Here is a 16,808-nt window from a genome sequence, read left to right as displayed (position 1 = left end):
CTTCTCACGATGCGTTTCAGATGCTTTGTATCCTGGCCATGAAGAGAGAAAGAGACTCGGAACGTTGCAGCGTCACTACCATGGAGTAGAAAATTGGGAAGATTACGCGCATGATAGCGCAAGGGCTAACGTAAGTTTTCCTCTTCTTTTTTCCTCTTTTACATTAAAGATCATTGTGAAGGAGTTGTTAAAATAGAAGAAAACTTCATTATGTGCCCAGTCTCTGCATACAACACCAAATGAAACACCCTCAGCACCGGACATTCCTCTAGGTAGAACAAATCGCAAACGGTATATTGAGGCAGAGCGCACTGTCAATAAAGTTTCAGGATAAGCGACGCTGTGTGTGAAAAGTCAGAGATAACAGCCAAAGCCTTTCTTGGGAGAAGATAGCAAATATCTTACTTGAAGTCGTTTTCTTTCTTAAGCATAAAAGATGAATTCTGTTGATAATATCAGGTTAGGAGTTGGAGTTGAGCTGATGATGATCCCAGTCGTCGCCAGTGTTAAAAAGTAGTCTCTTGATGAGAAGAATGAGGTTGAAGCTCAATGAGGGAAGTTATTAGTTTATTCTCAGTTGTAGGTAAATACAGCTCATCCACCCAACTGCCAACAGGTTAATGCTCTCTCCCTCTTACAACATTCTAGATCCAGCTTGGCCCTGACATTCCAGAACACCAAGCATCTCAGAGTGAGATACATAGATATATATTAATACAGAAGAAGAAAGCCATTACAACACATACTCATCTATAAGACTGCATCTGGCCGCCCTTGCCGCCTACCTACAAAACAGACAACCTTTGTCATTGTTTAGAGTACCTGCTATCAAAGCCTTTATGGAAGGCCTTAGAAGGATAATTCCACCCAAAATGCCACCCTCTCCAGTGTGGAACCTAAACATTGTTCTTACAAGACTCATGGGTCCCCCATTTGAGCCATTACACAAATTGCAATTACAATTTCTTACATGGAAAGTAGCTTTCCTTGTCGCAATCACCTCTCTCAGGAGAGTAAGTGAGATCCAGGCTTTAACCATACAAGAGCCATTCTTACAAATACATCGTAACAAGGTGGTTCTTAGAACAAAGCCAAAATTCCTTCCCAAAGTAATCTCTAATTTCCATCTTAATCAATCAGTAGAGTTACCAGTATTTTTCCAAAACCCTGATTCGGTAGCGGAAAGAGCTCTTCACACGCTTGACATCAAAAGAGCTTTGCTTTATTACATAGACAGGTCTAAAGCCTTCAGAAAAACGAAACAACTGTTTGTAGCTTTCTCTCCACCTCATAAGGGCAACCCCATCGCCAAAGCTGGAATTGCGAGGTGGATAATCAAATGCATTAAAATATGCTACCAAAAAGAAAAACTTACATTAACAAATCCCCCTAGGGTGCATTCAACTCGCAAATGTAAATGTAAATGTGCAGATATTTATATAGCGCAAATCACCAACTGGTCTCTAAGCGCTTGCTTAGGGAACCCGTCCTGGTATTCCCTGTGAGATAACCCAGCAGGGAATCCACAAGGTGAAAGCCAGGCATCCCGCCGCGAGGGGCCATTGTGGAGATTAAGCAAGCTATTGCCCAGAGTCGCAGAGTGTGAACCCATGAATCAAGTATGCACTGGAGCGAGAATTATCGAGTCCATGGACAATTTATGGACTCAAGACCCAGCCGAGCCGGGAATTGAACCCTGGTCCCAGGCTGACCTCTGCTTCCAGGTCTGCCTACTCTAACCAGTGAGCCACACTTCTCCGCAAACTAGGGACTTCCATGGCATTCTTAGGGAACATTCCCCTAGAAGACATTTGTAAACAGCAAAATGGTCTACTACACACACCTTCACCAAACACTACTGTGTAGATGTGAAAGTTGCAGCAGCACATTGCCAACTCTGCAGGCCTCCTCACAATGTATGACAGATACCATTGGTAGAAGTCGAAGCATTTGGTCACACATCCTCTGGAGGCAAGCATGGCAAAGAGTTGGTGCAGGAGTGAAAATCATATCTAATGCAAACATCAGCTGTGCATTATGAGGGGCAGAATCAGCCTTTACAGAACTGAATTCCAGTGTCATCTTGAGAAGACACACTTTGTTTTGAGCGTCCGGATTTAATCCTGAAGTGTCTTCAACATCCCTTTTGATAGTGAACATTTGTTTGGACCACAGGTGAACACTGATGGAGAAAATAAAGGAGGGCACGGGCCTAAGTCATGGAGGCAATCAAAACGCAATTTGGTGAAACTGGTTTTCAGTGCCAACAGGCAAGCTGGAGTACTAAGGCTACAACACCACCACAGTGTTCTGGCTCTCAGCAGCATCAACCATTTCCGGAGGGGCAGTCTCAAAAGACCTACATCAGAGGTTGTTTTAGAGGTAAAGGGGAAAGGGTAAAAGGCTCCTTTAGCCTCCAAGCAATGACTTGCCTACTGTTCCCACGTATACAACATCTGCAAGAATTGATTCAGGATATTATTTGCTATCTTTTGCAAGTACAGAAAACTAGGTTAATTTACACATCTGATAGGCCTCATTTAGCAGTGTTAGCTGCTTACATGTAAAACAGACAACAAACATTATTTATGATTCCAGTGGTAAAAGCATTCCTGGAAAGAGTTATTCCCCTCAGGACACCACTGATCCCTATTTGGGAAATTAATGTAGTTCTCTCAAGACTTATGAGGCTTCTGTTTGAGCCATTACATATTGTTAGGTGCAGTATCTTTCTTGGACAGTAGCGGTCCTATTAACAATCACTCACTTATGTTGGGTTAGTGAATTACAGACCTTATCAGTAGAGGGACCTTTTATCCAGATTTATGAGTATCTGGTAGTACTAAGGATGAATACGCATTTCCTGCCTAAGGTAGTCTCGAGACCCAATTCCCATCAGTCAAACCATTGAATTGCTCATTTTCTTTCCACTACCTATAAAACTAGCAGAAAGAGCACTGCAGACATTAGATGTGAAATCGGCTCTAATGTATGCAAATGAATTTGAAAGGGCTGATGTAATCATTGACTTTCTATTTGTAAGATGAAACAACTCTTTGTGCATTTGCAAACCCCATATGAGAAATCCACCCTCAAAGTCGGACTTTGCGAATTGGATTGTCATGTGTATTCAGGTTCAGTATACCAAAGCCAAATATGCTCTTCATACTGTGCCTACATCACATTCTATTCACAAATAAGTAGTTACAGTGTATTTCCTCGGAAGCATAACACTTGCAGACATGTGTAATGCTGCTACTTGGTCCCCGTCAACACACATTCACAAAGAATTACTGTATGGACTTTCATGCCTAACAAAGGCAGAAGTTGTTTAAACTGTCCATAAACATGATCTCACATATCCTCTCGCAAGCCACTGCTTTAGAGGAAAAGTACTGTTTTCCAGTTTCTAAAAAAGCATGTGTACAACTACACATGCTACAAACGAAAAAATATTAACCTGTAGCTGTCTGTCTTTAACTTGTAGAGCTGTAAATTCATGTGTGCCCTCTCACATCCCAAGATGTCAGCTGATTCCTCAGATGCTCATATTACTCACATTATGAATTCTGGGTCAGTGAACCTTTAGACATTTACTTCCCTGCTTTGCAGTACTCCACTTACTTATACTCTCTCTTTGTGGGGAAAAACACAAGTTGAGTCTTCGTCCTGGTGTATTGTGTCTTTTGGGGAGAGAACATGAGTTATCTCCAAACCGAAACGTATACTTCAAAGAAAAACATCTTAAAACATTCATGCGCAACACTGGATGGCAGAAGTGTGCAAAGCATGTGACTAGAGCAGTACACGCTACAAAGTTGCAAGGTAAGTAACATTTTTTTTTATCAATAGGAAGGGTGCCTGCACACTATTTTCTTTCTACAGATAAAGCAGTGTATTCAATACTATCTCTTTTGTATGCATTCTTACAGTCTGTGGGTACAAAATGCCTTAAATCCTCTCTTTTTTGTCTTTTCACATGCATCCAACAGCTTCAACTAACTCAAAAAACAACCGTCCCTCAGGAGGCTGTAAGTATCATTGTACCAATCATCTATGATATGGCCTCAGGAACAACTCAACAAGCAGACATTCCTCGACAGCAGAATTCTTCAGGCGCTGCTCCCATGATGGTTAGCAACATCCTGAAAAGGTTTGCGGAGCTGAACTCACCAAGACCAGGTACAGTAAAGGCGTAGATAGACAATGCTGTAATGAGTAAACCTTTACATCATTGCTAGTTTTACCTGCTCGTAGTACTAGTTTATTAATTTTCATGACATGTAATTTTTTTCTAATGGGTACCCTTAATAAATATTATATATCTAGGGAAAATGCCTACTTGCACCAGTCTAGATCTATGATACTTTTATATGCAGTGAAAATAGGCGTGGTGACACCATGTATCCAGAGTTAGAAGTCATGTTATGTGAATATATTGTGCCAAATACTTCACAAAATTGTTTCCATTTCCCACTAGCCGATGAGATTAAGACACTAAAAATTGAAATTTAATTTTACTATTTGTTTTCACCTCTCTGCTACCTTCACGAATTGCAGATAATTTTACGTTTGAACTCCGAATTTGCTTCTTTATGTTTCTTTGCCTGTAATCTGCCATCTTGTTAAGATCAGGTCAGCCAGGGACAAGGAGGATCGCTAAGCCACTTTTAGATATCTTTGCAGAAACTGCTTAGCAGCTGCAGATGTAAATTATTCCTAGATGACTCCGCACGTTCAGTTAAAAAAAGACTGCTTCATAGTCGTATGTCTGAACGAACACAGCATGTAGCTCTCATCCCATGACAAGCCAGCATCTTCATGACTTCCCTAAATAGAGGTTGACTCCTTGTGCTCCTTTGAGGCAGAATTTAGGGCTGGAACCCTTCAGCAATGGAGTAACCTTCTGTATGAAGGGTTTTATAAATAAATATAAAACATCTTCATATGTACCATTTGCATTGGATAAAGTATGTGACTCCGCCTCCCCCACCGCCTTCATCTAGTTTGGATACTTCTAATAGAGAATATACACTACATTAATATTTATCAACATTTCATGTTATTATTTGTTTATTATTATTTTATTAACACTACCCTAGCTGCAATTATTTCCCTTATCCACAGTCTAACCAAGTCCTAATATCGAACACAGGCCTGTACCCCAATGGTAAAACAATTGTTTTTATTACAATACAGAGACAAAGGTTAAGCATAATCAGGGAGTACCAAAGCAGGTGCAGGAATGAGTGCTTGTTTTATTTGTACAAATGCATTTTCACCCTATGTAAACCACTGCAAGGCTTCAGGGGTGTCTTCTCTGAAGTACTCTTGCAAGGGCTTTGCCACAGCCATACCCTAAAAGGTTCATACCTAAAAGACTGTCACTGGACAGGGCAGTTTACGAATGGCTTCAATGCAGTTAAATGACAGGTGGTGCTTGCTAGCTGAGATTTCATGACCAAGGTAGTTTACTTTGGGAAGGCAAAACTGCAGTTTCTTTCTCTTTCAAAGCCTTGTGCCCTTTTGGCCAATTCAGTGAACAGGTAAAGTAAATCTACCTTCCATTGATGCCAAGAAAAGGTTCATCAGCGTATTGACCCAAAGTAGAACCCTAGGGGAAGACCAGTGTGTTGAGCTCTTTCTTTGGAGCTTGAGAAAAGATTGACAGAAACTCCATATATCCTTGTGGGAGCCGCTGCCACAAAGTTGGGAACCTCCAAATGAGAACGCGATGAAGAACAGACTGTCTTCGTGTGTGGGTAGAGTAGAAGGCAGATCAGAGACAGAGGTCCACCAAGATAAACCATTTGGCATTTGCTGGGATGCTTTAAAGAATTATACCACGGTTAAAGATCACAGTGAAATTATGGATAACCACATTATTTATGATGCACAAATCCTGCACAAACCTTTACATGTTGGCCTTTCCTTCCTTTTTTGAGACTCAAAATTGGGGTATTCCATCTACTGACTTTAGGGCCCAAAACCCTGTGCTTTATCAAATCAGCTATATCTGATAGAGACTACTAGCCGCAGATTCCTTCACGTAGAATTATCCCCAGGGGTGAGACTGGAACCGGAAACCTTTTTGCCACAGCATCCCAGCGCGCCGGGGGCTGGGGACATCACGCGACTCCGCCCAGGCGTCATCCGCGTACTTGACGTAAGCGAGGTCACATAAGACCCGCCCCGGCGGGCCTATGTCAGTTTTTTCCTTTTCCGCGTGCAACGCCGATCCGGTCCTTGCTACGGTCCTGGTTAGGGCCCTTTTTCCTCCATTTCTTTTTGGTGGAACAGTGTGCGGATGCCTTCGGGCTTCAAAACGTGCACGTTTTGTGGGCGTCTTATATCGGCGACGGACCCTCACCTCATTTGTATGTGGTGTTTGGAGAAGGATCACGGCACCACAGATTGTGGGGTGTGCCAACAGTTGAAGCCGAAGAACTTCTCTCAGTGCGTCTCTCCAGGTCGACGTCCTCCCCTCGGCCTGCTTCGGCAGACGGCTTCAGATACGGCCGTGGTCGTCGTCCTCACCCTTCTCCGATGTCACGTGAGCGTCGCTCCCCGGTGGGTAAGTGTTGCAGTTTGTCTCCGGGGGCTGGTTTCCGGCCTACCGGGGGCGTGGACTCTCCGCAGGTGATGCGGTCCCGCGTGTCGTCCTATCCACCGTTTCCCGGTGTTGGGGCGTCGAGAGTCCAAATGGAGACATACGCGGCTGCTTTGCAGGCCTCGCTGGCGTATCCTCCTCCTTCCCCTCCTGGGGTTTCGGCAGATCCCTCGCCTTGCGCAGGGCCCTCCGCGGTGCCGCCGGTGGCTACGGACCCGGCGCCAACTGGTTCAGATCCAGGCTTGGAGGATGTGGTGCTGTTGGGGTGCGGCTCCTCTGGGGCACCTCCTGCAGGCCACGGCGTCTCTGCCTCGCCGCAAACTCCCGCGGGGGTCCCCGTGGTGTCGCAGGAGGTCGCCGGGGCTCGGGTCGCATACCCGAGCCCCCCTCGGTCCTTTGACAAGGTGGTCCTGTCCAAGGCTGAGGTGATGCCGCTCCGGCAGCAGCTGGACTGTGCGTAGCCACAGGGATCGGTGGACCCTCCTCGTCCCACTCCGGGTCGAGGCCGAGGGAGGACCCCTCGTCGGGCCCCTCTCGTCCCTCCCTTCTTGTCCCTCCCCACAGCCGGCTGCCTCGTCGGAGGGACATGAGTTGCCAAGCGATCTTCGCCTCATTCTGGGCCGCGGCTGACAGAGGGCTTCGTGCCACTCCCCAGTCCGGTCTTGTTCCCCCACGCAGGTGACTGCCTCGGCAGGGGTCGGGTCAGCGTCAGTCCGGCGCCTCCCCGGGTCCGGTGCGGCTCCAGCTCTACTCCAGTCTCCGCTCCGATCTCCGGTGCGGGGTGACTTGGAGGTACCTTGTCCGGTGACACCGGCTGGTGCCGACGTCCTGCCTCAAGCAGTGGACTCTACGGCTCCGCGCAGGGGTCGTACCGCGGATTCGTCTTTGGACGCTCCTTCTTCTCTGGAGGCAGACTGTATATTGGTGTCGTCCTCCCTGGAGACTGGTCGCCGTGTGGTGTCTTTTTCACCGGCATCGAAGGGCGCTCCCCGCCCTTCCTGAGGCAGAGATGTTCGTCGGAAGAGCGGCAGGTCCCTCATTCTTCGGCTCCTTCTGACTTCAAGGTCTGGCCCTTGCCCGTCCCGCCTCGGGGACGGCCGCCTTAGTTTGCAGCCGTTGCCCATGGAGGAGCTATTTTCTCCACCACGGGGCCCTACAGAGGCGGGTGCGGCCTTCGCTCACGCAGTGTCCACAACTGTGGGCATCCTGCGCATGTGTGACCCGGTGGCTCACTTTCCGGCGTACCATCTATTGGAGGTCCTGGTGGGAGGGAAATCTTACTTCCCTTTGAAGGTTCGCTCCTTTCTTCCTTGACGGGGGCTTGGAGGCGTCCTGCCTCAGGGGACCCGGTGCCTCAGCATCGTCTGCGCCGGCACTTCCCGGCGCTGCGTGACCCGGCGTGTCTTTCCCTTCACACCTCAGCCACTAACCCCCTTCTGCAGACTCCTTTTCCCTCCCTGCCGCCACTGTTGACTCTGCCATCCCGAGAGACCCGCTGGCTGGACTCTTGGGTACGCAACATGTTCGCCTCGACCAGCGCGGCCCTGCGGGCCATTAACACCTTGTGTGTGCTGGCTAGGGCCTCCTCCTGTTTGTTGGACTCGGCTGAGTCTCTTGGATCTGCAGCGTACCAGGAGTCTGGTTAGGTGGACTTACGGCATCATGCATTGGATGGCCGGGAGCTTGCAGCGTTTATTCTCCACTCCGCTCTGGACGTCTCAGAGGTGCTGTGCCGGGCCATGGCTTCCTCAGTCGCTCTCCGTTGCCATGCTTTGCTTCGGGACGGAGTATTCCCTGAGAATATTCGAGAGCGACCCATCAACCTTCCGTTTGATGGCAGCCTGTTGTTCCATGCCCCGGTCAACTCCGCCATCCAAAGGCTCTTGGCAGGGCTCCGTCCTCCTGCTCCTCCTCCGCCTTATCCGCCTTCTCCTCCGTCCCCTCCTCAGTGACTTCTGAGTGGGGTTGATTCTGGGCCTTCTTAGGCCGGTTGTTGTGGAGTGTGTTTTTCTTTTTCTTTTTTTTTTTCTTTTTTTTTTTTTGCAGAGTTCCCCAGTTCCGAGGTCGAGTGCCCTAGCCGTTAGGCCAACTTCTCTCCCCTAAGGTCGTTTATGTCCCTCCTTGGGACTTTGGCATTGTTGGCTGCTGGACGGCCCTTGTGTTGATTGTGTGTGGGTTCTGCGGAGTTGTTGCGCAGATTAGGCCCTGAGATTGGGCCTTCTGCTTTGCTTGGGCTGCTTGTCAAGCCTTCAGCGGGGGTGTTTTTTTCCACCCGTGTCTCTTTTGTTTATTCCTCTGATGCGGAAGTTCTTCCAAAGAGGGTTCCCATATCTTGGGTCTTGACGTACCCTATGTGGGGTAGTGGTAGCTGTCATATAGCTTGCGCTCTGCTAGAGGGTTCTGGTCTCCTTCGGGTGCCTGTTCTCCATGGCATTTAGGTAGGTTGCTTTTGCTTCTTGAGGTCGTGTGCGCGGCCACTCGTAATGGTGTGCCCGGGCATCTCCTCTCCTCCATGCTCCTGTCCTGAGGTCTGGGATGATCCTGTGTTCTCCCTTACCAGGTGTCGCCTACTCGGCCTTCGTGGGGCCTCGGGCTGTTCTTCTTGCTTTCGGCGGCTGCCGGCGCTGTTCTGGCTGGCAGGCTGCTCTCCGTCTGGAGTAAGTTTGCCTTATTTTCCCTCGTTTCCTTGGGCCCTCTAGGCTTCTTCATCTTCTGCTTTTCCTGCCGTGACATTGGGCAGAAGCTATGTTGCCTTGTGGGGGAGTGGGGTGCTTCGGCCTCTCCGTCCTTGCCCTTGGTTCCTCTGCTGTGAGTGTACGAGCCTCTTCAGCCTTCCTTCCCTCCTACATCCCCTTGGGGTCGGTGGGATTCTGCTTGTGGGGATTCCCTTTACCTGGCAGCGGCGAGGTTCTACCTGGTCCCCAGATCTGGTCCCCTGTGGGGCCCTCTATTCTGCATTGGCTGGTGGGGTCCTTTCGCAGACCCTCCTTCCCAGGGGGTATTGCTAGGGTAACTATTCTACGTGAAGGAATCTGCGGCTAGTAGTCCCTATCAGATGTACGAGCTACTTACCTTCGGTAACAATGTATCTGGTAGAGACGATTCTAGCCGCAGATTCCTTCATGACCTGCCCTTCCTCCCCTATTTTGCAAGGACCCTTGGGTTGGTCTTCGGTACTCGCCTCCTGGTGGGGGCTGTGTCTCTTGTGAGTGCCTTCCTTGTTCTTGACGGGTGGCTCCATCTGGGGGCGGTTCATTCCTCCTTTGGTTCTTTGGAGGATGGGGTTCCAGTGCTCCGGTGCCCTGCTGCTCTGGCTACTGCAGGTTTGGGGGGTGGGATTGCTTTCTATCCCTCCCCTCCCTTCCTTCCATTGCTCTCCTCTGCTTAAGGGTCATCTGGCCTTGTCTTGCCCTTTTCCCTTGTGGGTGGTTGCCCTCTAGGTTGGGGTGGCTTGGAAGTTTGTTGTCCCTGTCTGTCTTGGGACTGGTCCTATTCCTTGCTCAGGATGGGGGGGGAGGGGGGGAGTTTACAACGTGTGCCATGACCTTTACGAATGTTTTTTGCCTCCGGGGCACAGGGATGGGGGGCTGTCTATGTACTGGCAGGGTGACTGCGCAGGTTTCTGCTTGTTCTTCTTTCTTCTTTCCCTGCCCTTGGGTTCTGCGGTGTTGGCACTACTCTGGTGTTGGCACTACTCTGGTGTTGTTGTTGGTCACCGTTTCTTTCCAATTTTTATGCTCTTCGCACACTGTTCCCATGCTTCCACAGTTTTTTATCTGGTGGTTCCGCGTTGTGGTGCGGAAAAGTTCTCCAAAGAAAACTGACGTAGGCGCGCCGGGGTGGGTCTTATGTGACCTCGCAGACGTGACGTACACGGACGATGCCTGGGCAGAGTCGTGTGATGTCCCCCGCCGCGCAGGGATGCTGTGGCAAAAAGGTTTCCGGTTCCAGTCTCACACCAGGGGATAATTCTACGTGAAGGAATCTGCGGCTAGAATCGTCTCTACCAGATACATCGTTACTGAAGGTAAGTAACTCGTACTATAAGACAAATCCCTGTCACTGTCTCAGGTTTGAGGGTAATACTGAGGGATTCAAGGTCTTTTTTTTCTGTGGATTGATCTTGATTTTTTTGGTCAATTGATGCTGTGAAGACCACCTGGTTGGCCCTGTGGATCATCATTTGAAAGGTACCTGGGCAAGCAAATTAGTTAAATCAGGGGCTGTCTCATTATTATCCATAAGTGGTATTCTCGCAAAGAAGGGCTAATACTTCATTCTCTCCTTGCTGGGATATATTGAAGTAGAGCACAGTACTGTTCAAACTATATAAAATATCTAGCCCCAACAGATTATCTGGTGAAGTAGGGCTGAGTAAGAAGGCATGTTTATCAGTGATGGGTTTGAGGGAGATGGGTGCAGAGACGTGATGGGGAAGGTGCTTCCAACCACGCCAATTCCCTCCCAGCCACCGAGCTGTTCATGCTCCACAGCCTCTGTGAGAAAGAGGGTGTCATATTCACAAACCTCATGGGTCAGGTAGCCTGCGGTCTGGTCAGTCCACCATCCCTCCCCCCAGCAGCTGCAGCTGCCAAACCTTCCTAAACTGCTCCTTTACCTCTATGGGCATCCAGTTGGCAGCATGATTTGCTATCACCTGCCCCACTGGCAGTCAGTTACATCGGACAGGTGGGTTTTGCAGATTGTCCGAAGGGGCTACTCTCTCCCCTTCGTGACTACCCCTTCCTCCATGCCTCCATCTTACGACTGGCAGACGGAGGATCACCTGTCCCTTCTCCGCGAGGAAGTCAAAGCTTTCTTGGCCAATGAAAGGGTTCCAGGGCCAGAAGTAGGCTGTGTTTGTTATTCCCGCTACTTTCTGGTCACCAAAAAGGTCAAAGGTCTTCGTCCCATTCTATCTAGATCTGCGAGCACTCAACTTCTTCCTCAAGAAGGAGAAATTCAGAACACTCACATTGGCTCAGGTCTTGTCTGCACTGGACCCAGGAGACTGGATGGTAGCATTGGACTTGCAGGATACCTACTTCCACATTCCCTCCGTTCCTGCCCACCGGCGCTACCTGCAGATTATGTTTGCCATGAATATTTTCAGTTTAGCTTTCTCCCCTTTGGTGTTCATCAAGGTGATGTGGGTCGTTGCAGCTCATCTGCGGAGATCAGGAATGTCAGTCTTCCCCTAACATGATGATTGGCTGTTGAAGGCAGGCTCACCCTAGGCTGTCGTCTCCCACCTCCAGACTATGGCGAGCCTCCTGCACTCGCTGGGGTTCAGTATCAACATCCCAAAGTCACACCTAACAGCCTTTCAGACACTCCCTTTCATTGGAGCGGTTCTGGATGCAGTGCAGTTTCGGGCTTATCCTCCCTAGCGGCGAGTCCAGGATAAGCAGGCTGTGATACCGATGTTTCAGCGTCTATCCTGGATTTCGATTGGTCTGTTGGGACTCCTGGTTTCCTGCATCCTGCTTGTGACACATGCCGGATGACATATGCATGCTTGGACTTGAAGTTTCAATGGTCACAGCATCAGGAGAACCTCTCCGACATAGTCCACATCTTGGAGGGAACTGTGCACAGTCTGCAGTGGTGGCTAATGAATTGTGATTGGGTCAGAGGCAAACCCCTCTTCTTTCCCCAACCAGAACTCACAGTAGTCACAGATGTGTCACTCCCGGGCAGGGGCAGCCATCTGAGAGAGGTGGCAATCACAGGACTCTGGTCTCCGGCGTAATCCAGACTCCACATCAACCCGCTGGAGCTCCGTGCAATCCAACTGGCATTGAAAGCCTTTCTATCCTCCATCAGGGGAAGGCTAGTTCAGGTGTTCATGGACAACACCACCGCCATGTGTTATTGCAACAAGCAGGACGGTGTGGGGTCGTGAACCCTCTGTCAAGAGGCCCTGCATCTCTGGACATGCGTGGAACAGCAGGACATATCCTTGGTTGTTCAATACCTGGAAGGTTCCCTCAACACCAGAGTGGACAAACCCAGCTGTCTATGCCTAGCAGATCACGGATGGTGTATCCATCCAGAAATGGTGCAGGGTCTCTTTCAACAGTGAGTAGAGCAATGGTTAGATCTGTTCGCCTCCGTCTAGAACGCATAATGTCAGCAGTTTTACTCACTGGAGTTTCCAAGTCAGCTCTTGCTCAGAGACGCTTTTCATCTCGAGTAGAGCTCAGGCCTTCTGTACGCCTTTCCACCCATACGACTCCTGCCCAGAGTTCTCAGGAAGATCAGGACCGACCAGGCCCGGGAAATCCTTGTGGCTCCGGACTGGGCACGAAGAGTTTAGTATCCCTAGCTATTAAGCATGGCAATCGATCCTCCAATCAGGCTGCGTCTCCAGGAGCATTTTCTGTCACAGCAGCAGGAAAGGGTTTTTCCCCCAAACCTGTCAACTCTCCGCCTTCTTGCTTTGAGATTGAGCGGCGGCAGTTGACAGCTTTTATCCTTCCTCCCGAAGTCAGTAATGTCATTTTAGCAGCCAGACATCCCTCACCAAGATGGTATACGTTTGCTCTTTGGAAAAAATGTGTGGCATGGTGTACAGAAAAACACATTGATTCCCTTTCTGAAGTGTTACTCTTCATTCCTTCTCTTGCCCAGCGGGGCTCTGCTCTGGGCATTCTTAAAGGCTATCTGTCTGCTCTTTCTGTGGCTGCCTGGTCAACCCTCATTGTTCAAGTACCCTGTTGTCCATTATTTCTTAAAAAGGAATTGTCCATCACTTTCCCGCCTTCATCATTTATTATGCCTCAGTGGGACCTTAATTTGGCTTTGACTTTTTTAATGTATTCTCCTTTCGATCCTATCTATAATATTCCCCTCAGGTTTTTGACAATCAAAACAGCCTTCCTTGTGTCGATTATATCTGCCCGTAGAGTGAGGGAGCTGCAGGCCCTATCATCTAAGCCACCTTACCTCTCGGTCTATCCTGACAGACTGGTGCTTCACACACGGGCTTCCTTTCTACTGAAAGGAGTCACCCCATTTCATGTGGGCCAATCTGTCACTCTGCCCACCTTGTACGCTTCTCCACATCCCTCTAAAGAAGAGCAGCGACTCCATCATCTGGACCCAAAAAGAGCGTTGTCATTCTACCTTGACAGCACACAACAGTTCTAGGTGGACGACCAACTCTTCGAAGGGTATGTTGGTGCAATGAAAGTTTGGGCTGTGCAAAAGCGAAGCAGACCATCTCCAGATGGGTCATGCTCTGCATTAAAATCTGCTACGCATTGGCCAAGAAGCAATCTATGGAAGGTTTGCATGCTCATTGTGCCAGAGTTAAACCTGCGACCACTACGTTAGGTCGTGGAGTTCCTGCCCTGGAGATCTGCCAGGTAGGAACGTGGGCCTTCCTGCACATGTTCACCAAACATTACTGTATGGACAGTCAGGTCTGTAGGGATGGGCACTTTGCCCGTCGGTCCTGCAGGACTTCCTTCTTTGAAATCGGTCCACAGATACACCACTGGGGATGGAACTGCTTGGGTATCTATTCAAAGTTAAGGAATCTGCGGCTAGAAGTCTCTGTCAGATGAACAAATTACTCACCGATGGTAACGCCTTTTCTGGTAGTGACTATTTATGGTCGCAGATTCCTTACCTACCCACCCATCCTCCCCGCTCTGCGAACAGATTTCTAGGGACAGGGCTGATCCTTTTCAGGCCCTATTTTTTCACACCAGTGGTTAGTATTCTTCATGGCACTGCGCTTCTAGTGTGTAAAGTTGTGAAAAGAAACTGGCGTCAGCGCAACTAGGTGGCGCCTATATAGGTACTGCGGATGCCACTTCCGGCACGAATGACAACGCACACTGAACTGATTGACACCACCTACTAGCACGCAGGGGTACTGCTCACAAAAAATCTTCCGTATCCAGTCCGAAAACTGAGAAATTCCAAGGTAAGGAATGTGCGGCTAGATATAGTCTCTACCAGAGTGTTACCAAAGGTTAGTAACTTGTTTAATGGTTATACATTATTATTTATAGTACGTTTATTTGAGGGCAGTTAGCTTCAAAACAGTGTTCTTCCAAACAAGACAATTTTTATTGAAAACAGTAAGTAAAATACTGGATGTATTTAGCTAAAATATTTAATTATGTAATTAAAAAATAGCATTTTGTATACTTTTCTCCTTTCCTCAGTAATATTTTGACTAGAATGGATGCATTTATCTTGTTACTAATTTTGGAAGAAACTTATCTTAAATAATGGACATAATTAGCTGAAACTGTGTAGATGTTCTCATTATCTAAAAGAAAGCTTGTTCTCTTGTGTAATAGTCTTTTGGTTTAAATTGTAACACAGTAATTTAATTTTGCAGGCGATTGCACAATATTTCCAGCAGTGAGAGATTTAATGGCAAATCTAACCTTACCACCTGGAGGCCGTCCATAGACACTACTGTTTTTTGGCATGGATGTGAAAGACTCTGGTTGGAAGAACAGCAAAGATGCAAATACCAGTTTCTTATGAAATGTAGCCTTTTGATTTCCAATGAAAGGACATTCTGACGTTCAAATTTTTGAAGCGCTCAAAGGAAAAAACTGGCAACTACTTTCAGGGATGCACTTCTTTTTCATAAAAAAGTAAATTAATTTAAAAAATGTTTTGTATAGTGCTCTTGTATAGTGTGTTTTACTAGAACACATTTCAATATAGGATATAGGGTCTCCAATCGCCAGTCATAGATTTAATATTCTGTTTTATACTACAGAAATTATGAAAATGCCAAACCCTTTTGTTTATTTAAATGTGTTTTCTTATGTTTTGGTGTAATACTTTTTTTAAAGGTAAGTTTGTCAATTTGGAATACTGTAAAGCTGTGACAAAACTTTATAATGAAGCTGTATTTTAATATGAATGCTTTGAATTCTACCATAAATATGAACCGGACTTGTTGTAAATGTCCTCGGGAAGCAATATTTAATAAACCAGATAAAAAGATGATCAAAAACTGTTTTCTTTCCCTATCTGATGGTATTCTTTTAGTATGAATATTAAACCACATTGGTTACATGAGACTAAGCAGTCATTGGGGAGGAATGTATTACTTTTATATGATTATGGTATCCTTTTGTATATCAGCGCATAATATATATTGTTTAAACCAGGTAATAGTAGTTGGAGTGAAATGCAGAAACTTCATAGTATAATGATAACAACGAGCCTGTGCACACGTCGACAGTATCTGCAGAACAGTTCTCTGAATCATAACTTGTCACTCAGTGGAGAGTTACATAGGTAAAATTAGAATGAAGATGAACAGTCCGGAGTATTTTTTGTTCTTCTTTTTACTTCTGGTCTCCGACACTGCGGTTCTTGGTGAACGCAGCTTATTCGCTGCCACAGATACCTACATTGGTTTCTACTACCACGTACGGGAGCCGGGCACAGCTACTCGGCCCCGTGCCCTAGATTCAGGCACTGCATTACCAGTGGAGCTTCCACTTTCGGCTCCATCTCATGGTCACCACATATGGACCAATTACATTTTAAGAACATTCACTTCCCTAGCTAGCCGGGACGGAAGTACAAATGGCAGAGAGATTATAATCACATTTAATTTGCCACAAGTCCTGAAGAAGTCTTAGGGTACTTCCCCAGACGAAACACGTGTTGGCTGGGCAACCGTTCTGGATTAAAAAGAAGAACCTGAAAATGTGGCCAGCAGATTAGATTCAAAATAGATCTGAGAGACCTAATAACTCTACTACTGTGTTGTTGGTTAGTACTCCTCACTTGAGAGAAAATAGTCCTACTTGTTGAACAATTTTGAAGCCTACTTTAAGGATAATAGTGTATTCCCTGGGAGAAGAGGAGAGGAATAGGAATCTGAACTGAGAACTTGCAGAGAAAGAGGACAGTTTGTGCACAGTACGCTGGTCGCAGACAGCAACATGTGAGACTGTCTAAATAGAACTTATCTAAACTACAGATTTGTTTCATCCGGATACTTTTGTTCTTGGATTCTCAGTTGCTGTCCATCTCCGCTTTAGGTTTGGTTTTGTTTCTCCCAAACATAAAGAGTGATAATAAAACCAATCTTTGCTTTCCCAGGTTTGTTAAATATTGTGTTAATCCGAACAGTTCCTTCACTGGTACCTCAATCAGTGTTTATCTTAGCTTTGAGTATGCTTTTTTTGTCAAATTCTAGCCTTTA

At 47.2% G+C, this 16,808-nt stretch overlaps 1 protein-coding gene across 2 annotated transcripts in view; it reads left to right on the top strand.

Annotated features, from left to right (window-relative positions):
• Nucleotides 1-15,602, top strand: part of MED14 (mediator complex subunit 14) — a 1,045,467-nt gene extending 1,029,865 nt beyond the window's left edge. For both annotated transcript variants that reach the window (XM_085622933.1, XM_085622932.1), the window contains 2 exons: nucleotides 3,993-4,182; nucleotides 14,970-15,602. In XM_085622933.1, coding sequence (XP_085479059.1) covers nucleotides 3,993-4,182; nucleotides 14,970-15,043 — 264 coding nt within the window. In that variant the 3' untranslated portion in view covers nucleotides 15,044-15,602. The remainder of the gene's footprint in view (nucleotides 1-3,992; nucleotides 4,183-14,969) is intronic.
• The last annotated feature ends 1,206 nt before the right edge of the window (nucleotides 15,603-16,808 follow it).

Source organism: Triturus cristatus, chromosome 8, assembly GCF_964204655.1.
Source record: "Triturus cristatus chromosome 8, aTriCri1.1, whole genome shotgun sequence".
Lineage (NCBI taxonomy): Eukaryota > Metazoa > Chordata > Amphibia > Caudata > Salamandridae > Triturus > Triturus cristatus.
Note: the sequence above shows the minus strand (reverse complement) of the source record. Positions and strands in the feature narration are given on the sequence as shown.